This window comes from Hyperoodon ampullatus (genome assembly GCF_949752795.1).
Source record: "Hyperoodon ampullatus genome assembly, chromosome: 6".
NCBI lineage: Eukaryota > Metazoa > Chordata > Mammalia > Artiodactyla > Ziphiidae > Hyperoodon > Hyperoodon ampullatus.
In genome coordinates, this window is record NC_136919.1 from 31,042,899 (window position 1) to 31,069,056 (window position 26,158).

The 26,158-nt window shown below is 39.7% G+C and overlaps 1 protein-coding gene across 1 annotated transcript in view; it reads left to right on the forward strand.

Moving 5' to 3' along the window:
- The window catches only part of SLC44A1 (solute carrier family 44 member 1), a gene marked incomplete at its 3' end in the record, with an annotated part of 204,700 nt that overhangs the window by 154,852 nt on the left and 23,690 nt on the right, over positions 1-26,158 (forward strand). Inside the window, exon 16 of the mRNA XM_079707177.1 lies at positions 12,438-12,486. Coding sequence (XP_079563303.1) covers positions 12,438-12,449 — 12 coding nt within the window. The remainder of the gene's footprint in view (positions 1-12,437; positions 12,487-26,158) is intronic.

Sequence of the window (26,158 nt, forward strand, 5' to 3'; positions counted from 1 at the left end):
ACCACTGCATAACGACAGATGTCTTTAGCTATATTGGTCTAATTACTGCTTGTATTACAAGTGTTTTATTCTTAAACAGCATGTTTATTTCAGAATATTATATAATTGCCTACATCCTTAAGCACTTAATTTTAAAACAATGTGCCTTCTATTTGCATATAATGTCCAAAAAAAGGAGAGGTGAGGACTCTCTTTTCTTTCTCCTTTATACTTTAATAAATGGTTTGATTTATAGGTGTCCAACTTAAGAAATATGTAGTATAAAACAAGCCCACTTAAGTATGTAAGAATAAAGGAAATGGCTTCATTGTGGGGATGGGGGTGTGGTATACGTATATGCAAAATAACTGCATATTCAACCTACATTAAAGCCTCAACAGAATGTTTAGATACAAACTCTTCTCTGTAACCCCATTCAATGCCTATTTTGGTGTTGCTCTTAATAGCATTGATGATGATAAAGTCAAAACTTCAGTGTTTATATTCCCAAGGCACAGATCACTCTAATCATAAGTAAAAACATGTAGAATGGCCATGTAACTCTTATTTTTAAGTGTGCATCAGACAGCACTGGATGAACAGGGAAGGGGCGCTAATCACCAATCCCTCCTGTCAGGTTTCTTGCCTCCCTACCCTTTCTTTCTGCATCCCTCTTACTTCATGTGGGCTGAGGGGGGACCACAGTGAAAATTCTGCCAGCCCTAAGATAGCCTGGAAAAATGAGGAAGGTTTCCTTCTTGCCACTGCTTGGTTGTCCTAATTGTTCAGAAAATAAGGTTTCAAACCTAAAACTTTTAAAAGACATATAAAATCTTAAAATGTAAACCACCCTTCCCCCCCTTTTCTGTCTTTCCAGTGGTTGAAGTGTACATTAAATCACTCTTCAGTAACAAGCATTTAAAGAAAGGGAGAAATAATTAGAGGTTTAGGACTAGCTACTTCGACCATGAATTGGCATGTATTTCTGTATTATTCTTGAGGGAAAGATAGCTGAATTGTGGTAGATCAGAATGCAAGTATACTTTCTCTTACCTAAACCCCTGATTCATAGGTATTAATAGTAGGAGAATTGCCTAGGTTATGTGGCCAGAAATGTAGAAATTTTTTCCCCCTAATATTACTTTCAGCTTTAAATTAATGTCCCTTAATTCAAACACCACATTAAAATCTTCATTCCACTTTTATTTTATGTTGTTCGTTGCTTGCAGATTAATGGCAAAGCCCTCTGCCGTGTCCCAAAATACATCTTCCATGTGCATTGTTTTTCTGGTGCTTTGGACATTGTAGCATTTGATCTCTAAGAACAACGTTTTAAGTGGTTCAGAAAGTCCCCATGAGAGATGTGTGAATTGTTGCTCACAGGATAATTAAATCTTTCAAGCATATCAGTACCTCTAAATCTGCTCTCTTTCAAAATATGCATGATAAGAGTTGACCCGTAATACCACCACCATCTTGTGTGTGTCCCTAAAGAAGTACCTGAGAAACTCCCTCCTAAAGTTTGGGGATTGGTAGAATTTACGATTGCTTATTTGTATTTGCTTGGTTTAATTCACATGTTATTCCCATAGATGAAAGTTCTGTTAACAGCGTCATAACTATTTTGCTGCATCTGTAGAAACACTGCTGTTCGATTTCACTGTCTGTCTCCTTAATGGGATAGTTTAATATGGGTTTTTTTTAAGTCTATAAAATAATGTTTAGAAAAATGAGGTTTAAATTTTTACATTTGACAGGGCATCACTAAACTAAACATAAGTACTTCCAGTTTTCCTCTTAGACTTTTTTTTTGAGAGAGCCTCACTAGTTAAGGAAACTTTGAAGGTTTGTAAGGTCTTTCTATAAATCTTTGAAAATTATTTTAGAAAAATTTACCAAATGTGATGTAGAGGTGTAAGAAAGAGACATCTGGCAATCTGCTCGCTATCATACAAGAAAAACTTACAGAGAAAATGGAGGGGAAAACCTGGGCACTATAGCAACATAGACTAGAGATGAATTCTCTGCATATCTCAAAGATGACCCAGAGCGAAGTGTGACTTTCAACAGTCACAGGAATTTCAGCCCCTGGAATTTAGGTTTGGGGGAGAAGGATTCTCAATCCATTTTGCTTTATTGCTGTTTGTGACCATCTGTGTATTTGTAACATCATTCATGATCTCCTTTTAATGGTAATTGTCTAAGATTATACTCTGTATGACTTTGTTTTCTAGGCTTCGGGAGCAAGTTCTGCTTGAACCTAGCCGACCGTTATGGAACCCATTGACATTCCAAAACAATATATACACATAACTATGTATTTGTGTGTGTGGGTGTGTGTGTATATATGTATATGTATGTGTGTATATATATGTATATGTATATACACACACACACATAATCAGCCAAAATCAGAGAACAGAAACAGGGATTTAATACCTTTTTTATGCTTATTTTTGTCAAACATGTACTCCTTTCATACGGGTGGCTTTTACAAGGCAACTGCCATCATTTAATGTTTTCAATTGTAATTGTCTTAATGGAAATGTTAAGATTCATATCTGATTAACATTTTTAATAACTTAGAGGAGATTTTAACTTTAGTTATTTAAATTAGGTAAAATTATTGTACCGAATTCTCTGTCTAAAGTTTATTCAAGGGTGATTTCCCTGATATGTGCATAAAATCAAGACCTTATTTTACTGATGCATAAGTCCTAGTGGGATGAGACTAGGCATATGCTTTCAGGTAGATAAGGAGTTACTCCATTCAGTTTTCCCCAATCAAAGAAGCCATGTCATTTTCCTTTTAGAAACATACAAGTGGACCCAATATGGGAATTTTCGTAATAGCTCATGCATTTGTCAGCCAACATTAAAAAGTAACCAACTCCTCAGGTATTTGTAGTTTACCCTAATGCTTCTATAAGAGAGTAGGTAAAAAAGGAAAGGGTAGATAATCTTTCTTATGCAAACTTTTCTCTTATATTTTGTCTTTCTTTCATTTTGACGTTAGTAGCATCCTCCACACATTTGTGTGCCTGATTTGAAAGAAGCTGGGGTACCCAGCAAGTTTAACCTTTAAGTTTCTGTGTATAGGTTTGCAGACTAAGTAATGCTGGAAGGAATAAAAAAAGGAGAGAAACATGAAACACAAAGCATTGAAAATTCCGGTACTTGGGCTTCTGCTTCAGAGGAACTTCAGTGGCTTAGGGCTAAATGGCCATTTTATTCAAATGCTTTTGCTATAAACTCTGAAAACATACTGGCAGGTGCTCCTCTCCTTGGCAATTCATTAAGTATCCAGAATTCTACAATGTTTAACTGAAGAATTGGTTAATGTTTTGATCCTCAAGTGTTGAACGTTCTTTGTGTTTGGGGATGGGTTTTGGGTTTGGGGGGGTTTTTTAATTCCTGAAGCTTACCAGATATGAATGGCTAATATTTCATTGTTCTGCTTATTGTAATGGTGAATGCTTTAAGAAAAAGAAGTGAATTTGCTAAGAATAATTCATGATCTGTTTATGCGATAACTCCTTTTTGTTACAATTTTTTTAAAAAAAGCTATTTTTGTTAATGTAAAGTAAATATTTCAGAGCAGATTTTTTAAACTTATTGCACTAAATATAGGCTCTGTACAAAAAAAAAAAAGTCTCAGCATTTTATCATTCCATGGAAGGAGAATCTTTTGAAAGAAAGCATTGCCTCCTACCAGAATTAGACAGTGAATTAGACCGGTATTATGGAAATGTGTACAATTAATGTCACTAGGGCTTAATAAGCAGCTGTTTGCTAATGTGCTTCCTTTCAAAGGGTTGGACCTTTAAATTGCTGCAAAAGGTAAATTGTATTTTTTTTTAAGTATCCGTGTTCTTTACTCTAGCTAGGCTAAAATTTGCTAAATGCCTCGGTTCCTTTTCAAAGCTCATGTAATATTTCTGATTTTTCAGAATATTTGCAATAACAGTCCGGAATTTTTTTTTTTTTTAAAGAAACAGGAGCTCACGTCTTGGCAAGATCACAGAAAACAATATTGTGAGAGTAGCGATTTTGAAACAATAATTCTCCAGAAGTTAACATTCTAACATGTGATGTCACTAAACGATATCATTGAACTCTTTTATATCATTTGAAATGGAATAAATATAATTATGTAACTAACAATTATCCAAATAGGTGAGAGAGCAAATCATGTAGGAAAATTCAGACTACCTTCTGTTTCATAGCCACACAGATTGTGGACATTAAGAAACACTGGGAACTAAATTTAGGATTGGCAAAAGTATGGAAGTTGGGTATCAAAACAGAAGACATTACAGGAGCTACTTATCTTAGGAGGTGTCCCTCCAAAGTGACCTGGTGGAATTCTTGAATTTGGAAATTAGGTTCTACTCACTTGGCCATCCCAGCACCATGGACTCTTGCTGCTCCCTGTTCCATATGCTCGCAATCTCAGCTGTTTGGAAGCCACCAGGAATGCTTTCTAATTATCATTCGCAACTAGAACTGTAATCAGAAAGAAATTTTGTATTTTTGTATAACTTGATTGTGTGCCATTTTATATAACAGGTCCTGTTTTACAAATAAATTTTGTTTTACTAACATTGTGTTTAGAAATTATGATCTATGTGTAACCATGTCATTTGAGTTCCAAATTAATTGCCAGGCTGTTTCCCCTAAGTGAATATGTGTGCCATATAGGTAGATATATGCAGATATGCATATATATTACACAGACACACACAGAGAGATATTTGACTTATAGACTATCACCCTCTCAGGAGCTTCATTCGTTGATGCAATTCAGAGAGCCTCACAGAGGCTTTTAGCGATATTTGAAGGTTTTGAGGCTATGTTTGGATAGACCTGCTGCCGCTGTCATTCTTCGTCAGCCGTTCTTCAGCTGGCCCTGGGCTACCTTATTGCTATTCGCTCACTGCCTCCATCTCTGCCCAAGTGAGAAGAGATGAAGGACAAAAATTATCTGTGAAATGTGGTTACCTGAATACTTTTATCAACCACTGACTCTGTGTGGTGGGTCTTGTCTTTTGTCTGCGGTGGATCTTCAAAATTGTGTTCAGGACGCCTACTTCCAGAGTTACAGTTAGCATCCGCGGTTGTCAGTGGTGATCACAGTGAGAGGAGAATCGTGATCGTTGCTGCCATTGGAAAATTAAGGTTCTGGTGCCTGATTTAGACTTTCTAGGCTCCTGCCTCAAGAGTAAGCTCTGCCGTATATGATATGGAAGGGAAAAGGTTATATTTCAGTATAAATCCAAGAGACCCATCTTCTGTGGGAGGCTTACCAGTACATTAGGTAAACATTAGGAATTTAGCTAGAGCACTGAGATTGTATAATCTCTGCACGGACAAGCACAGCTCAAAGCAGGCTCTTCCTTTAAACCATTTAATGCAATGTTTAATGTTTAAGGATCAAAGCTTTTAGCCTATCCTATAGCATAATTAAGTCCTAAGTTACTGCAATATAAGTAGCTTAACTGTGTGTTGGTTCCTAAACTTTTTGCATAATGGTTGACGAGGCGGCATTCACTGAGTCTATTTAAAAATTAAGCTGGAAATAAGTTTTTCCTTTGTAGAGATGCTCCCTTACTCTAATTTTGTCATTTTTTCAGCCAAGGGCATTAAGCTGCCAGTTCCCAATACCACTGACCTCAGTATCTGCCAAGGGCTCCCTTATCTTCCCAGAGCAGTTTCAGGATTTCACCCAAGTAGGGGGTGGTGAGGAGGTGACCCCTTTTATAGCAGTCCTGAGCCCCTTGAAACCAGAGTAATGCTCCTCCCACCCTCTCCCTTAAAACAGCTACGGAAACTACAGGCACCAAATATTTGTGAGGCCATGTTAGTGCCCTCAAGACCCCGACCATTTCCACCAGCACCACTAATAGCTAGCAAAGGCCATTTTAAGAGGTCTCCTGGCCTTCAAAGTAGAATTCTGGGGTCAGTTCTAAAACCAGAGCTGCCAATTATGGTGACCTGAACGTTTTATTTTATTTTTCATCAGTAACCTCACTTGAATTTTTGGAGTTTTCAATAATAGCCTTTAATACAGCCTCTGAGAAGTTTCCTTCAGAAAGGTCTTTAAAAGTTTTCACCTTTCAGTAAGTTCTCTACTGCGTTTTTACCACTACTTAAAAAAACAAAAACAAAATCCTCAGAATCTGGAGGCTTATCAATGCACCTGCCACAGTTAATCTCTGTATTCTTTTCATATATTCCATCTGCTAGATAAAAGTGCACTATAATGGCTTGCCTAGAGTTTTTAAGGTGTGGTCTGTGAATATATTGGAAAATTGTGGGTTCGTAAGTAAATGCATAAAGCAGAGCTTTGTGTATTATATAATCACAGTGCAGAATGCCTTTTGCTTTAAATGCATATTCATGTATCTTTGTGTACTAAGGAATACATGTTAGCCCATTTAAAAAGTAGGCACTCTTCATATACAGTGGCTACTTTCAGAATAAGCTCATCTTTTTTTTTTTTTTTGCGGTACGCGGGCCTCTCACTGCCGTGGCCCCTCCCGCTGCGGAGCGCAGGCTCCGGACGCGCAGGCGCAGCGGCCACGGCCCACGGGCCCAGCCGCTCCGCGGCATGTGGGGTCCTCCTGGACCGGGGCACGAGCCCGCGTCCCCTGCATCGGCAGGTGGACTCTCAACCACTGCGCCACCAGGGAAGCCCTAAGCTCATCTTTTTAATGACACATATCCCAAATTGTGAAAAAGCAGGATGCTTGAATGTGCCAAGGGAAAATATAAAGCTAGCAAACTTAGAAAACAAAATAAAAAGCTAAACATGTTGTACACACCAAAAAATTTTAAATAGCACACTTTCCCCCATTCACGTTTCATAAATTTGAGTCAAATTCTTATTCTCGAAGTTTCAATTTAAGAGGAAATTTTTAATCCAAGATTTAAATCTTTGAAGACATCTTTCTTATAAAAAACTTCAATGCAGCATTTTTAAACTTGAGAATTTCTGTGGAAAACCTTTCTTTTCTATGGAAATACTATAGTACCCTTTCTTCTGCCCCATCTCCTTGATTTTTATATGTGTAAAAAAAAGACAAATGATGCTTCCATTTCAGTATCACATGAACAGCTATCACTTTTCTAAATTAAATGAGCAGGATTTAAGTTGGATATTTTTTAAAGGTATTCATTAGTAAACTTGTGGAAAAGGTATACAATTGTTAGGGACCCAAATATTAGGCTATTCTCTTCAGTTTTGATACTCAGTTTTACAATATAAATGATTTCCTGAGGAATAAACATTCTAGATCAGGGAATTCAGAATAGTAAAGCTTTCAGGTTACTCATGGTCTAGTCAAGATCTAGCTGAACATGAAAACGTTGTAATTTCCAAATGTTTCAGAAATCTTTCATTTTTATTTGCTAAGACCCGAATTTAGTATTTGATATTCAAAAGCATGTTCTTAATCTTTTGAGGGGACCAAGGGCCCCTCTGAGAAGCTTATGAAAGCAATGAACTACCTTTCTCTCAAAGTCACATAGCCTACTTAGGAACATTTAAAATACTAATAGAATTTCGTGACCCTCAGACTGCCATCCTCCACCCCGCCCCCATCCCCTCAGGGCCTAACAAACACAAGTCTGAGGCTGCTCTAAAGTTGGTTTGATAATGTGTTTTGAAATAAAGTAGTGATTAGGCCTCCACTGAAGTTACTTTTAAGATGGTACTTACCAATTTCAGACCTGGAATCTTTTTTTTTTTTAATTGAAGTAGAGTTGATTTACAATGTTGTGTTAATTTCTGCTGTACAGTAAAGTGATTCAGTTATATATATATACTTTTTTAAAATATTCTTTTCCATTTTGGTTTATCACAGGATACTGAATATAGTGCTCTGTGCTATACAATAGGACCTTGTTGTCTGGAATCCTTTTTATAACTTGAAAACTTTTAGTACCAGCTTTGAAAATCAAAACCACACTAATCTGAATGAAAAACAGGACGTCAACACTGAATCTTCCAGACAGTAAGATTTCTTTCCTTGGAGGTGAAAGGATGTATGTGTCCTATGATGAATTTTTGGCAAGGTACCAAATTATTTGCAATGGACAAGAAAATCCAAGAAGAAATGAATAGGGAATCCCCGTAATTATCCATCTACCAAAACACTAGATTCTTTATTATTGTCACTCAGCTGTGACATCTGTAGCATAGTGTTATCAGTTAGATCACTGTCTAAAAATAAATCTCCGTCAACACGACCAAGAACATTTGAAGATGGTGATAAATTAGCAAACTTACCATAGTCCATAGTTGACAAAAAATTTTAAGTGGAAAGTTGGAGGAGCAGATGCTGGGGGGACAAATTCAAAAGTTATTTTTTTCTCCTTCGTAAATCAGTGAGGTGTTCCCTCCTGTTTTGAGTGTTTTCTGGTCACAATTAGAGCAGCCTTGGACCACTGCCCATGGGACTGTGCCTCCACTCCCCCCATCCACATCACCTTCCTTCTTTAGGGAGCATGTGGGTTTCTTCACATTTACACCTTACTATTAGGTAAGCTTGCTGCAACTATATGGAGTGTCCTCTGGGCCCTTGAAAAAGCAGGCAGACATCCTTAAAGGAATTTGAGGTTTTTTAAGATTTGATTCCAGGGGGTCATGACCTATAGTCAGACATCAAATTATTACCTACATTTTCAAGCTGAAGAAAGCAGTGGAAATGTCCTAAATTGGCTGGTGAAGAAAATAGAAAAGTCAGCTCTCCTCCCCACCCCCCAACCCCAGAAGAGCTCTATTGAACCTTCCACAGTAGCAAAGGAAGAGACCACAGGTGGAAGTTCCCATATTGGGTGGAAAGGGCCTAAGTCCAGTGTAAGTATCTATATTTGATGTCTTTTTGTCATAGAAGTGTATGACCTAAAGGAAATGTCCTGACTTTCACATAGGAATCTGATCCACCCATCCCATCAGCTAGGAAATTAGTTTGAGTTAGTTATTTTCTGAGGAATAATGTGTTAAACCATTCTATGTGAGTAAAGTAAGCATTGAAAAGAAAACTTGAGGGACTTCCCTGGCGGTCCAGTGGTTAAGATTCCATGCTTCCAATGCAGGGGGCGCATGGGTTCGATCCCTGGTCAGGAAACTAAGATCCCACATGCTGCACAGTGCAGCCAAAAATAAATAAAAAGAAAAAAAACAACAAAAAAAAGAAAACACTTGAGGAACGAATGGACACAGGACTGGAGTGAACGTCCTACCAGCATCCTGTAGACCATTCTACCTGCCACTAGAAAATGTGAGCACTTCCTTCATTTACCACATGGATCATTAAACCAGGATTGTTTTCAAAAATTGTATGAGGTGATTCATAGGAATGAAACAATACTAGGACAGCTTTGGGACTGATGATTGGAGACAGAGACTACTGAGTAAATTTTCCCCTTCCTCTGGGTTCTAGCAGTGTTCTCCCAGAATTTTTGGCCCTCTTGTTTTGGCTAGTTTTGATTTTCAAAGACATCACAGGGGGAAGTTACCTTTCTTCTACTATATTGCCTTAGTGCTACTAGATTATGTTGCTGTTGAGGTTCTCTTGATTTTGTCCATCCTATAAAAGGGTACTGGGAGCTCCATAATGAAGTTTCAGTTACACTGTCTCAGAATATTCTTGACCATTGAATGTACTTCTAAAGATGTGGTACCCAGTGAAATAAATTCAGGAGGTTGTTAGCTGATCTGATTTGCTACAACTAACATAAGAGTGGGGAGAAAAGTGTAGAGGGCACCTAACAAAATGACAGGGGCTCTGGGAAAACAACCAAAGACAAAAGCATATCTTCTGAAGACCAAAGGTCCAACTTTAAGTACTTTCTGGCACAGCCTTCCTGAACTCCTGAGTTTAGAATAGGCTCCTAGAATAAAGCAGCCAAGTTTGAAAGATCAGTCAATGCAGAGGGACCTGCTCTTCATCTCTGAGGCTCTGAGCCTAACATCCTGTCCAGTCAGATCCCATCCAGTGTATGGGGTGATTTGAACAGAAACTGCCCATCAGCGTGTTCTGACATCTCACTGCTGTGAAATCCAGCATGAGAAGTATATTGTGGTGCCACATATTTCTCAATCTGAGGCCTTTTTTGTCTTTTTGGGTTTGTTTTGTTTTGCTATTTGCATCCTATTTCACGGTGTCAAGATGAATTTTTGTATCATGTCCGGTCTTTGTCCATTACAAAGTATAGGATCATGGTTAAGTCTTCCATGAATTCCCTGGTTCGGGATCTTTTACCTTAGCATTATTTTGAGTTTTTTTCTTATTATTATTTCTTTATTACAGTGTCACTACACTGTATTCAGGTGGGGAAACAAACATGTAGGTGCTTGAACATGCCCCGCAGACATGGTCATAGCCCTGTAGTATTTGTGACTGTCATTATTGACACAGTGCAGACTTTACAGAGTGTTGTGCTCTCAGAGGACTTTAAAAATATGTATATTGGGCTTCCCTGGTGGCGCAGTGGTTGAGAGTCCGCCTGCCGATGCAGGGGACACGGGTTCGTGCCCCGGTCCGGGAAGATCCCACATGCCGCAGAGCGGCTGGGCCCCTGAGCCATGGCCACTGTGCCTGCGCATCTGGAGCCTGTGCTTCGCAACGGGAGAGGCCACAGCAGTGAGAGGCCCGCATACCACAAAACAAAACAAAACAAAACAAAAAAAAAAATATGTATATTAAGCAATTAACTTTCTGGAGTTATCAAATCTTGCTGGGAAATTAATTTCCAAGAGCTCTGAATTGGATGGAATTCCATCTGGCTTCAGAGTACAATGAGCCTATATGAAATGGAGCTTTGAAATGTTTTCCTTGTGCAGAAATATGAACTAGAAAAAAAGTGCTGATCTAATGCTAAGTTTTCTGTGTAATGACTCAGTTACCAGAATTATAACGAAAACTGTATTTTAGTCTAACAAATGTATAGAATTTTTTTATGTAATAAATAAAATTTTATAGGAAAGAATGTCATTGTCTACTGTGTTGTAGCACTTTCCCATGCCCAGGGTGGTGTTGAATAGTGTAGGGGAGGGAAAATAATTGTCCCCCCTACCCTTCTGAGTTCTTAGCTGAGCCTCTGTAATAGAAGACACATTAACAAGAGAAAAACACACAGAAGTTTGTTAACATGTATACCTCAGGTATGCATGTGAGATACCCAGGAAAAATGAGTAACTCCTCTAAGTGGCTTAGAATTCAAATTTAAATACCATCTTAATAGGGAAAGGGGAGAGAGGATGTAGGCCTCTTAGGGGAGAGTAAATGATTTTTAGGAAAGATTAATGGGCCCTTAGAGGAATAGCTGGGCGGCATGATAGCTTATGGCAAAGTGTGTCTGGGTGTGGTGTTGACTTCTAGGCTCTTCTTCTGTGATAAGAGTCAATCTCCCCTGGTTGATGAAACTCCTGAGAAGGGGATTTATGACATTTGAGTTCTTTTGGGAGAATCTGTCTAGGGAGATAAGGAGAGTTCAGAGAATACCTCACCCCCATTTGCTGTTTTTCAAGTGCCTTCAGCTCACAGTAATACAACAAAGTGGCATTTTTTTGAGGTGGCATGTCCTGAACTCCTGCAGTCATATTTGGGGGTGGTGTATTCTGCTATGCTGCAATAGAAAGTGACTGTGGGCAACATCTTGTTTTCAGATTAGGTCAATATGCTGCAAGGATGCCCTGGAATTAGCCAGCTATTTCTTTCCAGCCTCTCTCAGCATGTTCTAGGATCCCTGAAGTATGAAACATAAATGTACTAAATAAAACCTAATTTCCGAAGTACAAAGTTCATCCACTGCCCAGCCAGGCTTCCTAGCTGGAGTCTGAGTCACTCTGTGAATGCTAAGGTTGCAACTGAATTCAATCATCAGGCAGAGAGGAAAAAGCCTGTTAGATAACGTTTACCATGGAAATCACTCGTTGTGCTTGGTACAGTGCCCTGCACATAAATTGAAGCCTGGATCTGTGCTAAGTTGGTGAGTTGGTGAAACTGTGGTGTGCCATAATTTAGGCAGTAAATTATGGAAAAATCAAGCTTGTTGATTTTTCAACAAGCTTGAAAAGTTTGGAAAAATCAAGCTTATTTAAAACTAATCCTATTTTAAATGATACTGGGGACTAAGAAAGGGATGTTCTTAAGTGGAAGACCCTTTGCAATACCAATAAATCTCTCCCAATTTGTTTTTTAATTTTGGATTTTTCTTGAGAGGCTGCTGTACAGACTGCTTTTCATTAGCAAATGTGAGTAATGCCCAGATCGTAGCCCTAGTTGTTTATCTATACCAGCTTGCCAAAAGACGTTGTTAGAGAACATTTGTGAGGAGTCCTCAGACATTACAGGTGTTTGAGATACTAAAGAATATTAACCAATCTGGACTGTTAATTCTTTTTGGAGGCGTGGTCCTGATGCAAATGTACACAATTTCTTGTTCCATAGACCACCTGGTGATTAAAGAGCCTGTGGAAAGCCTCACATCTCCTAAAAGGTACCCAGATATTCTTTTTCTGTTTGGTTATGAAAAGTATAATCTGTATTCAATCTCAAATTTTAGACGATAAAGAAAAATCCAGAGGGTCTCTTTTAAGAGGCATACTGCTTGTGCACTTTAGGATAATATATAAGTTGTGATTGAAATTTCAGCTTCAGATAGTGCTCAAAGCTCCTAGAGGTGTCAAAAGTTTCAGAAAGAAGCCAGCATCCTAATGAGGCCCTCTGGCCTCCTATTTTTGACCAGGTGTTGTGGAAGTAACCCACAAGGCTGGGCCTCTTCACATTATTGTTAAATTTTTTCAGTTGTTGCAAGTAGCAGTGAAGGTAAGGAATACTTTGTGCCTTTAATTTGGTATTGTGCCTCCTTTACTGTCCAAATCCTGAGAAAAATAATTTTAGAAGATATACCTAGGTTACATACAGGAGTCCAGAAAAAGCAAAGCTAAGCTATTAGACCACTTCCTGGGCTTATCAGCAATTTCAATAGAAGTCTTAGAGCTCTCTAGGTAGTTATAAGCTCCCTGGCCATTTATGTCAGACCAGAGAGGCGACAGTAAGGAATTGCCTTCAAGGCAAAACAAAAGGGCTTTCAGTCAACCAAACTCATACTCTAACCTCACACTTGGAGACAGGATATTAGGAGTTTGTGTTTGGTCTATTCTCTCTGCCAGAAGGGATTCTCCCAACTTACAACAAGAAACAATTTTAACACAAAAATTAAAAAAAAAAATTTTTTTTAAAGCAGGCATGTGAAAATTGAGAAAAGGAGATTAATTGTATAAGAAACCCTAGGCTGCACATAAAACTAAACTCCAAGTTTTCTGTCAGTCCTACGAAGAGGAAATCAAGAAAGGTACATAGTTTTATTTTTTTTTTTTAACATTTTTATTGGAGTATAATCGCTTTACAATGGTGCGTTTCTGTTTTATAACAAAGTGAATCAGCTATACATATACATATATCCCCATATCTCTTCCCTCTTGTGTCTCCCTCCCTCCTACCCTCCCTATCCCACCCCTCTAGGTGGTCACAAAGCACCGAGCCGATCTCCCTGTGCTATGCGGCTGTTTCCCACTAGCTATCGGTTTTACATTTGGTAGCGTATATATGTCCATGCCACTCTCTCACTTTGTCCCAGCTTACCCTTCCCCCTCCCCATGTCCTCAAGTCCATTCTCTAGTAGGTCTGCATCTTTATTCCCATCCTGCCCCTAGGTTCTTCATGACCTTTTTTTTTTTTTTTTAGATTCCATATATATGTGTTAGCATACGGTATTTGTTTTTCTCTTTCTGACTTACTTCACTCTGTATGACAGGCTCTAGGTCCATCCACCTTACTACAAATAACTCAATTTCGTTTCTTTTTATGGCTGAGTAATATTCCATTGTATATATGTGCCACATCTTCTTTATCCATTCATCTGTTGATGGACACTTAGGTTGCTTCCATGTCCTGGCTATTGTAAATAGTGCTGCAATGAACATTATGGTACATGACTCTTTTTGAATTATGGTTTTCTCAGGGTATATGAGCAGTAGTGGGATTGCTGGGTCGTATGGTAGTTCTATTTTTAGTTTTTTAAGGAACCTCCATACTGTTCTCCATAGTGGCTGTATCAATTTACATTCCCACCAACAGTGCAAGAGGGTTCCCTGTCCTCCACACCCTGTCCAGCATTTAGTGTTTATAGATTTTTTGATGATGGCCATTCTGACTGGTGTGAGGTGATATCTCATTGTAGTTTTGATTTGCATTTCTCTAATGATTAATGATGTTGAGCATTCTTTCATGTGTTTGTTGGCAATCTGTATATCTTCTTTGGAGAAATGTCTATTTAGGTCTTCTGCCCATTTTTGGATTGGGTTGTTTATTTTTGGTACATAGTTTTAAATGCCCAATAAAAGGAAACATTAAATAGGACTTCAGCAGGAGGGGCTGGGCAGGCATTAAAAATGTTGTAATCTTTAATGACTTGAAATCATATCTAGAATATAGTCAGTGAAAAAGGGGATAAAGCAGTATTTATAGCATGATCTCATTTATGTAAAAATCAATATTTTTATACATTTTTAAATGACTCAAGGTATAATACATGCTCTCTTAACCAAGCCTGTGGGCACTGGTAGCTGATCGGTTCATTGAAAAATTTGGTTAAGGAGGAGAATCTTTATAAATGAAATGTTTTTTAAAACTACAACAAGTAAATAATCATTGGCCAAACTTTGGCATAGGTATTATTTGTATTTATGACTCTTTGAGTCCTCTGAAGTTGTCTATTGTCTTTTTTTTTGGCAACATTAAACATACCAATAGGGGCTTCCCTGGTGGCGCAGTGGTTGAGAGTCCGCCTGCCGATGCAGGGGACACGGGTTCGTGCCCCGATCCCGGAAGATCCCACATGCCGCGGAGCGGCTGGGCCCGCGAGCCATGGCCGCGGAGCCTGTGTGTCCGGAGCCTGTGCTCCGCAACGGGAGAGGCCACAGCAGTGAGAGGCCCGCGTACAGCAAAAAAAAAAAAAAAAAAAAAAAAAAACATACCAATAATGTAACCACCAAAAAATGTAAAACTGTGAAATACTGGTTTCTTTAAAACAGATCAAGAATTTAGAGAAGCTAAATAATGATGCAAGCTGAGTATAGACTCCTACATTTTTATTTCTTTCCAATGTTTATAATTCTCATGTACACATAATTTGAGTAATATGTTTAGTATCTTATCTTTATAGAGTCTTTCCAAAGCATTCAACTTACTTTTCTTAGAAATTACTCTCTTCATACTCATTGTTTTTTATCAATATACATAATATTTAAATAATCATACCATTTGAATAACCACTGCACCTGGCATAACATATTGGAATAAACACACCTGACTCTTGCTAAGCACAGTCCGCTGTTGCTGAGAACAGTGCGTAGGCCACCCTCTGGGACCATTCAGCTTGCTATGGACATCAGCCAGCACATTGTACTGAGGACTAGAGGTGTCAGTTAATCTGGCAAGATGGTTAAGTGGAAGTCAGCTACCACTCTTGTTACATCAAAGTGATAATTATAGTTATCTCTGGGACATGGCATTAGGGTAATTTAATTTTTTCTTTGCTTATCTGTATGTTTAAAATATTCCTGTATTGTTCTTTTTTTTTTTTTTTTTGAAGTAAGCTCTATAGTTTTTTAACATGAAAAAATATAGCTAAGTTAAAAAGCAAATATCCAGGTAAGTATAATAAGATGACAGCAACTAAACCCGAGTGATAATAGGCCAATAGGGTAGAAGAGAAATTCCCCAAAACAAATTCTATTATTTATAAGAATTTAATAAGAGCTAAGGCTACACCTCAAAATGAATAAGAAAGGAAAGAATTCATTTAATGAACAGTGTTTAGGACAATTGGCTTTCAGTTTGAAAACAAATCTAAGTCAAATCCAAATGGAATAAGGAATTTTTTTTTTAATTAGACAGAGGAAGGAGTGGGAAGGACTTAATAAATGTAGAAGAATTGGGGTGGGAGAGGGAGAAACATCAGGCTGGTGGAAGTTGGTGAGGTCCACGTCTCATACTCTGGAAACTGTTATGAGTGAGGCCTGTTTCATGCACGTTCACTAAGTGTGTCTACAGCAGTGTGCTAAGCGTGTCCACGTCCAATCAACAATCATTTCCTGAGACCTGCTCTGGTCAGTAGGGTTTATATTCTGGGGACTCTGGTAACTTCACTTCCTGATCTGAAGTAGCTCACAGCCTAATGAGGGAGACAGACAGCAGTGAAGGTGCTTCAGGAGCACATAGGGAGGTGCTGGGTTATTAGGAGAAGCTGTCTGAACTGTGTCCTGAAGGGTGAGCGGGAATGAGCCAGATGATGAGAGGGCAGGAGGGAGGAAGGGAGAAGATTCTACCTAGAGGAATAGCACGGGCCATCATATAGCGACACGAGGACACCTCAGTCGTTTAGAAAATCCAGAGCCAAGAATGCGTGGATGAGCAGCAAGAGGTGACCCCGGAGAGGATATGGGAGTTTTGCGCATTCATTCAGACCTAGAGCCTGTGGGAGACTTGGGACAGGGGGGAAGGGGGAAGGGGAAGCTCCCAGTGGGAAATTTACAGGCCTGGTGACTAATTAGATCTGGGGGGAAGGGAAGAGGAATCGCGGAGGTGTACGCTCAGTGTGGGGTATGCCATTTCTTCATTTAAAGATAGGGACTTGCTCCTGATGGTCAAGTTCATCCAGGCTCTGAGTCTCTAATTCACTGAATATTGGAAATGTTTACCTTTTCTTCTCAGTGCCGTCTGATGCAAAATCTCTGTAATGATAAGAAGGAGCCATTTGGAGAAGAGTTTGAGGGCCTGAAAATATTTCTCTGTGCCAACAAAATTTTTTTCCACTCCCTCATGAAGGAAATCTACCTAATTTCTGGTTTTCATTTAAGAGACCCCAACCCAACAATGGCTTGTGCAGCTAAAGTAACTGCAGACAAACTCTTTTCTCAGTGGCTCTAAGTCTGCTCTTCTGCATTGTCACCTTAACAATCTGTGTGCTTCTCTGCTAACAAGAAATACACACAATGTATTTTTAGCATATATATTTACATATTTATGCTCCACTTTTTTCCAAAAAGGCTTATGTACAGTAAGATTATTAAAATAAAAATAGAAAAGCAAAGACATAAACAGGAAGAAACAAATATGCTAGACTCTAGGACTCATATAGTTACAGGACAATGAAGCATTAAATACTTTGAGTGTCCTAGCAACCTAAAGAGAAAGAACACTAAGATTTATATAGAATGTTATCCTTTGATGGAAGAAGGTATATGCATTCTTCAAGTTACTGTGAAAACAAAAGTAATCTGCGTATGGCTCTCAAACAGGGCTTGGGGAGCTGAGTTGGTAAAGTCCAAGCATATAACTTCCTGATTCTTTAACTGAATTTGTTACCTCATCCTTATGTAGATCCACCTCTGTTAGGACTTATAGGACATGTTCGTAAATATAAATAAAACAGAAAAGTAGTCTTTATTCCAAAGGCATTTATGAAGTTTTATATTCACTAAGGATACAGAAATGAGAGACCTAGTCTTTGCCTTCCAAAACCTCATGGTCTGTTTAGGAAGGCAAAGGAGTAAGTAGATGATTGTATTCTAGTGTACCAGCTGCTCTGAGCATTAACTCAGGAGTGGCACAGAGACTGCCCGAAGGGGGGAGGGGCAGGGACACAGGGCTGTGGCAAAGAAGCCTTTTGGGAAAGGGAGGTAGTGTTCCCAGCGGAGGGAACAGCATGTGTGCAGAAATGATGTGTCTGTGACTCTAGGGTGTGGGGACATGAAACTGGAGAAGTCAGCGGGTATCAGACACTCTTGAAGTGTCTTTGGGCCATACTAAGGGACTTGATTTCATGCTGAAGAAAATGGGGACTCACTGCAGGACTTTTAGCAAGGGAGGGCTTTATGATATTTGCATTTTAGAAGGAAAAAATCACTGTGACAGCAGTGGGCGAAACTTAACCTGATAAAGAGTGTTTACCAAAAACTCACAGCTAACATCGTACTCAATAGTGAAAGACTGAAAGCTTTTCCCCCAAGATCAATAACAAGACACGCATGCCTCTCTTGCCATTGCTATTCAGTATTGTACTGAGAGTTCTAGCCAGGGTAATTAGGTAAGAAAAAGAAATGAAAGACACCCAAATCAGAAAGAAAGAAAATCTCTCTCCTCAGATGACATTACCTTATAGGTAGAAAATCATAAACAATTCATACAGACACACACAAGTAGACTTAATAAACAATTTAACATTGTTGTGGGATACAAGATCCACACACAAAAATCAGTTTTATTTCTATGCACTAGCAATGAACAATCCAAAAAGGAAATGAAGAAAACAATTCCATTCACAAGGGCATCAAAAAGAATAAAGTACCGAGAAATAAATTCAACCAAGGAGGTACAAGACCTTTACATTGAAAGCTACAAAATACCATTGAAAGAAATGAGCAAAGACATAAGTAAATGAGAAGACACACATTCATGGATTGGAAGAGCCAATATTGTTAGAATGGTAATACTACCCAAAGTGATCTACAGATTCAGTGCAATCACTTTCAAAATCCTAATCGTCTTTTTTTTTTGTAGAAATGGAAATGGTGATTCAGAAATTCATATGGAATTGCAAGGAAGCCCATAGAGCCAAAACAATTGTGAAAAAGAAGAAAAAATTGGAGAGCTACCATTTCCTGACCTCAAAACTTACTAAAAAGTTATGGCAATCAAAACAATGGGGTAGGGCTTCCCTGGTGGTGCAGTGGTTGAGAATCTGCCTGCTAATGCAGGGGACACGGGTTCGAGCCCTGGTCTGGGAAGATCCCACATGCCGCGGAGCAACTAGGCCCGTGAGCCACAAGTACTGAGCCTGCGCATCTGGAGCCTGTGCTCTGCAACGAGAGGCCGCGATAGTGAGAGGCCCGTGCACCGCGATGAAGAGTGGCCCCCGCTTGCCACAACTAGAGAAAGACCTCACACAGAAACGAAGACCCAACAGAGCAAAAATAAATAAATTAATTTATAAACTCCTACCCCCAACACCTTCTTTAAAAAAAAAAAACAAACAATGGGGTAATGACATACAGATAGATGTTGAAATCAATATTAGAATAGAAAGAATTAAAAGGACAGAAATAAAAGTGTGTGTCTGTTGTCAACAGAGTTTTCAACAAGATTGCCAAGACTATTCAATGAGGAAAGAATAGTCTTTTCAATAAATGATGCTTGTACAACTTGATATCTACATGCAAAAAAAGAGGTTGGACCCCCTACCTCACATCATATACAAAAATTAACTAAAAATGTATCAAAGACCTAAATACAAGAGCTAAAACTATAAACCTCTTAGAAGAAAACATAGAGGTGAATCTTCATCACCTTGGATTTGGCAGTAACTTCTCGGGTATGACACCAAAACACAAGCAACAAAAGAAAATTGGACTTCATCAAAATTTAAAAATTTTTGCTTCAAAGGATACTATTTTTTAAAGTATGAGAAGGCAACCCACAGAATGGGAGAAAATATTTGTGAATCATATATCTGATAAGGGTCTAGTATCCAGAATATATAAAGAACTCTAACACTCAACAGCAAAGATAAACAACCCAAAGCCCTTGAACTCTCCTATATACAGCCCTCCATACTGCCCTGATGTGTTTGCTGGGCTGCCACACTTGCTCTCCTGTCTTTTAGGTCATATCTCTCATTTTTCTTCAGCATAAGCCTGGTTCTGGGAGCTGATCCTGTTTATCCAAATTACAAAGGACAAGACTCTTAGGGGCTAAGCAGACCTGAGCAGGTATACTGGTGGAATAGTCATTAATTGAAGGACCAAGCCCAAGTCTTGCTAACTAATTTCAACACAAAGGAGGTTCCAGTAGAGGAGGCCAACTCCAGATGTGAGTAAACAAAAAATCCCAAAACAGCAGTTGCCAAAATAAGACAGAAGTTTACATCTCTCACACATTGCCCAAAGGCAATGCATTATAGTGATCAATTAGGAACATGAGCTTCAATTCAAGCACACTTGTATCCCTTATGAACTATATGACGTTGGGCTTCAGACTCTCTAGGCCTCTGTTTTCCCACCTATGTATAATATAAGTATACATAATTATACTATATACTTATATAATAATTATGTATTATTATTAATAATATATAATTATTATTAATAATAATATAGTGCCCAACTTCCCCACAAGCATCTGAATTCAAGGTACGCTCTGTATGAATTGACAGCAGGCTGTTTCAGTTCAGGGGAGTTATAATATAATAGTGCCCAACTTAACAATGTTTTTGTGATGATTAAGTACATTATTACATGTAAAATGCATAGGGCAGTGGCTATGCACATAGTAAATGCTCAATAAATATTATCTCCTATTATCGTTGGTGTTTTTTGCCTTCGCCTTGGATAGTTTAATGTTTTTACCACTGACGTGGATGAAGAATGGAAGGAGTGGCCAAGACTATAGGTTGTCTCCCAATATCTTTTTACTCAGTCTTTGATGACAGCAGTCACCTGGTTTTTAAATGGATATATAGCCATCCTGAACAAAGACTGCATTTCCCAGCTCCCCCTTGCAGCTAAATTGTGACCATGTGACTCAGTTCTGGCCAGTGGCATGTAAGTGGAAATGACATGTAACTATCAGGAAATGTCTTTAAAAGGAAGGGCCATTACTCCTTCCTCAATTTCCTTTTCCCTGCCAGCTGGAATTCAGATGTGGTGGCTAGAGGTTCAGCAGCCATTCTGGACAACAAGGTGACCTTGACACTGGAAGACATGCATGATGGAACAACAAGACAGAAGGTGCCTGCATCCCTGACACTTTGGCACATCATGTCAATTTGGCTAACAACTTCCAGACTTTTGAATTAACTTCTGTCTTATGTTAGCAGCTATTATTTGGGTTTTTTTTTTTCATTACAGCTGAACACAATCCTAACTAATACCAAAGATACATCATATTTGAAGGTGACTTAGAGCTAAAAATGCTAGATATATAGTCCATGGGGTAATAATCAGAGCTCAGGAGCAGTGGACTAAATCTGATAGCATGGAGGATGGAGGTGAGCAGTAATAATGTAAAGTGCTTCCTTGTGTCCATAAAAGCAGCCTTGCAATGGCTAAATGAGATTGATATGGCCTGGGGGTGGGGGGTCTTCTGAATGGATGCCTTATAAAGGAGATGGTGGGGTGCCTGTCACAAGGTAAGTTCTCAGTGATGTGTGCCCCCCTTGGCCCTACCCCTTCCCCACAAGCATCTGAGTTCAAGGCGTGCTCTGCATGAATTGACAGCAGGCTGTTTCAGTTCAGGGGATTTTAGGCTCTGTTAATAATAGTATGGTGTACAGCAGGAGGAAGGAGATGACTCTGCATTACTTTTTATAGGTCAGGCTGCACCTGGAATATAAACAAATGGGAGTATTTTCAGAGACAAGCCTGGAAAAGACATCCCTTGGAAAAGAGACATCTTGGGATGGGGAAAAGGAAAAGAAATGATCATTGTGTGCAAACATCTGAAGGGATGTTACAGAAAAAAAAAGAGTTTCTATAATCCTGTCCTAAGCCGCTAAAGGGTTCTAATGGTTAGAAAGACAGATTTCATCAGTCAGTTAGCTTATTAAATGTCACCTGATATTACTGTCAGGCTGTGGCAGTGACTGCTAATCGCCCTACCTAAAATCTGTCCCAGCCTTCTTCCTCGTGGATATAACCCAAATATTGTTCTGGTCACCAGCTAAAATACCCACCGTCTCATACTTCCTTGAAGTTTGAGGTGGCCATGTGACAGAGTCATGGCCAAGAAGGCCACGGCTTCTCTCACTTGAGCTGTCTTCTGGGCTTCCTGTTACATAAGAAGAATTAAGCCCTGCCTTGTTTAAGGCACTGGATCAGGTTTCTGGTCAATGCAGCCGAGATGCCATCCTAATCCAGGAACCCTGCTCCGTTCTAGGAGGGCAAAGCCTTTCTTGTGGGGGAAAAAAAACAATTGGCTTTTCCTGCTTTTCAGACAGGATGTGAGGTAGAAAGTGCTAAAAACTGGAACAGTACCAAGATGGGCTGAGCTCCAGGGAGGCAGTGATCCTCTTGACCCACAGAGGAATAGAATGCATGCAGAGGCTGTAGGGCACTTCTGCAGCTGCGATGTTATAAAGCAGTATTGAGTGTGGAGTGAAAGGTTGGATTTAATGACCTTTAAAGTCCTTTCTAGAACAAAAACTTTTCTGATGGTCAGAAAGTTAAAAATAGGTGAACTCTTGCATAGTAAGTTTTGGTCACTGAACAGATGGTGTTTTTCAGCTGTAGCCTGAAAAACTATAGTGGGATATGCAATTTTCATTACAGTTTCTAAGAAAGCACTCTCCCTCAACTCCCCCGGGGTAACCATATCATGGCGATTTAAAATTTCTAATGGAATTTTAGTTTGTTTTATTTATAGTAATGTAATTTATCCCACTGTTCACTACCAGGATTTTTATTTATCTTGGACTTACAAAGTTAACGTGGCAGTGAAACATACTCAGCAGCATTTTGATTTTCAGATACACATGGATTTATTATTTTTGTCTGTGTTTTTAAAGCCATGGATTTATTATTTTTGTCTGTGTTTGAAAAAATGAATCTTGGTAATAAGATTCCTTCCTAACTATATCATTGGAATGTTTATATCCTATAAAATAACCATTAGGGATCAATTTAGAGGCCGAATTTCTGTAAACATGGCAGTGTTCTTTATGCGAAAGGGGGGCTTTTTCCCCTATCATGGTGGAAGCCAGGTTCTTTGATGGGGGTGAACATAAGAAAGGATAGGCTAAGTCTTTACTGGATTCTATGATTGATCCCCTGATGGGGATCTCAAGCCTGAGAGAGGAAGATGAGCTGCGTGACTTTGTGAAGGTACCCAGTGGTGACTGGCAGGCTGTAAGGACTCAGTAGGTGTTTGACGAATGAGTGAACAAATGAGTCCCCTTCCAGCCTGTCTCTGAGTTGAGGCTGTGAGATGATATTGTACAGTCTATGTAGGTGCAGATCAGTGTTTCTCAAAGCGCTTCACAGTGGGAGGTTGGAGGGAGAAGAAGATGGTGCTTAAGATGAAAATTACCCCCGGGCCCCACTCCAGACCTATTGAATCAGAATCTCCACAGCTGCAGCTCAGGAGTCTGCATTTTAGCATCCCCCCCGCCCCCCCTGCCGCCCCCGAGTGATTCTCCTGTATAATACACTTTGAGAACTGCAGGTGTGTATACTGGCTGTTCCAGCTGAAGCTTCCACAGAGGGATAGGATTTTAGGAGACAGCAGTAATTCCACCTGGAGCAGGATTTGGGTGATCAGCCTCAAGAAGGCAGCCATAGCAAACGCGCTTGTCTCTGACGACACCTCCTGGTTGAGAGTAATAATTAGCAAAGGCTCAACCCCTCAAACTATTGATACACAGGGGTTTTCTCTTAAGGGGCCCAGATACTGAAGGTGCTGCATTTTAGTTCTGAATTCTAACAGCGATGTTTAATATACCCAAAGCCCCAGGTATCTAGGGGATATGCTTTTATATTTGTATCTTCTTTTCACTAGCTTCAAGTAGGATCAATATATATTTGAATATTATCCTTCAATTATCTTACATGTTTCTTAGAACAAATATTCTTATTTCACATTTACTTGAAACATTACCAACTCTTGGATTTCCTCTGAAAGGATTTACTGAACTCTTTGGCTGGGGAACTTATTCTTTGTGGTTGTTTTAGAGGAAAAGTGAAAAGCCAGCTTTTATCTCTCATTGATGACTCCAGGTAAGATTTTTAAAAAAAAATTGTTTCATGATATCTTGGTTGCTTCTTTTTACTGAGCACCTACTTATGCCAGCCACCCTCTCAGAGAACTTGGGGCTCAGGGATGGAGAGGGCGCAGGCGTGGTCCCTACAGTGGAAGTGTGTGTGATGTGGAGAAGCAGTGAGAGGAAGAGTTGGAGTCAAGGAAGGTGAGATGTGGGAAAGATTCGTTCTTCCAGATCCTATATGGACATTACCAGGTCCCAAGCTCCCAGAAGAGAGACTGGTATGTGCTGAAACACAGAGGTGTGAAATGGCATTTAGGGTGAATGTCACAGGAAAGGGGTAACCTCCAAATAATTTGCCTTATAAAGTGTGAAGTCAGTGGAAGTCAGTGACAGGTGATGGGGCCAAGGAGTCAGGCCAAACCTCCCCCACTTGCCAAGGTTAGATTTCACCCTGTAGGTTGTGACTAACCACTGAAGAGCTTAAATTTAAGATGTGCCTTTTATCAGATTGTTTATTCCATTGGAATAGCAATACACAAAGCAGAGCACCTCCTTTTTATCTGATGGTCGACAAATTTAACTGAGTCCAAATTCCTGATTAAAGTTCCCTGGTGGTCCAGTGGTTAAGACTCCACGCTCCCAGTGCAGGGGCCTGGGTTCAGTCCCTGGTCAGGGATTGAACTAGATCCCACATGCCACAACTAAGACCCAGTGCAGCCAAATAAATAATTTTTTTTTAAAAATTGTATCTAGTAGTTGAGAATTTCATGCATATTCAACATGCAAAAAAGCCCCAGTCCATTTGAAAAGACTTTTAGCATTCTGGTAATTAGGTTTGGCTTGTGTGCTGTAACAGAGGTTTGGTGGGGGGAGGTTTTTGATTTGTTTCTTTGTTTGTTTAGTGTAGCTATTAGTCAGAGCAGGCTCTCCATGCCCTTTATTTTTGAGCTTCTGCACTGCCTCCTCTTCCTGTGCTAATAGGGCCACATACGCAGCAGTGCCCATCACACAGACCCCGGGAAACCCCACAGGTGTCCTTAACAGGGCCAAAAGCTGAGCTCTGGTTTATATTCAGAGCCTGAGGCAGGAAATAAACCAGTTCACTATTTTGTGCACAATTTTTCACCTTGAACATATAATAAGTGATAATGGATATATTTGCATGTTGCTTTTGACAACAGGAGGAGGTGCTTACCTTGGGGCCATGCTACACAATCAAGAAAGATAGACAAACACAATCTCTTTGTTTCTTCCGCCTCCCTTCTGCTTGGTCTTCAGCCATGCCATGCATAGCCTTACTCACTTGGCATAGTCTAGGAAAAAAACATGGAATTTGAAATCCAAAGGATTTGAATTTGAATCTTGTCCTTCCCTACTCCACCTCCCACCCCATTATGTTGGCAAGTCACTTAACTTTTCCTCTTTCTCTACCTGGCAAAGGGAGTTAATAATACCTTCTCTTGAGGATTGAGTGAGAAAAAATATGTATAGAATACCTGAGAGCAGTGCCCAACACACAGCAGGACCTTAGTAAATGTTAGCTTCCCCCCCCACACCTTTTTTTCCTATCCTTCCCTTGATACCAGTGAGTCATCAAAAGACCAGGAAGCACACAGCCTTCAGACTGCAACACTGGTAAGTGGCCATTAGTTCCTGCTGTTCTGTGCTGTTCTATGGAGTTTACCTCTGAAACGGGTTAATTAAATTAGAGACCTTTTCTTAGCTTACAGATTTTCTGTCCCAATCTCTCTGTCTAGAGGTTAGGACTCGGCGCGTTCACTGCCATTGCCCGGGCTCAGGGAACTGAGATCCTGCAAGCTGCACGGGGTGGCCAAAATTAAAAACAAAAACAAAACAAAAAGATTTTGAGCTCTTTGAAGTATGGAGTCTGACCGTCATTAACCAGCCACCCACCCTCCTTGCAGTTCCAAGAGGAATCCAGTTCTGTCAATATTTGCTCACCACAGGACATGGACCACAACCCTGCCCGAAGACAGGCTCTCCTGACCTGTGGGCAGGGCTGCCCCCATCTGCACAGATAAGCAGACTGGTGCCTGACTGGCCCAACCCCCAATCAGGAGAGTGTCTCTTAGCCACTCATGCTGAAGTTTGACTTTCCTATTGGTAGATATTACCTAGCAGACCAAGGTTTCTTACTCATCGGCCAAGTCAACAGCCTAAAGAACATTACCCTCAAAGATCTGGTCCAAAGGTAATCTTTGACTTAAAGGGACAGTATTTCAGGGACAGTTCCCATCGCGCATATTCTGTTCTGTTGTACTCATCCACTCTTAATGTCCTGGAAATGCCGAGAAATTGGCAAATTGTGACTAAACACAGTATGGCAGTG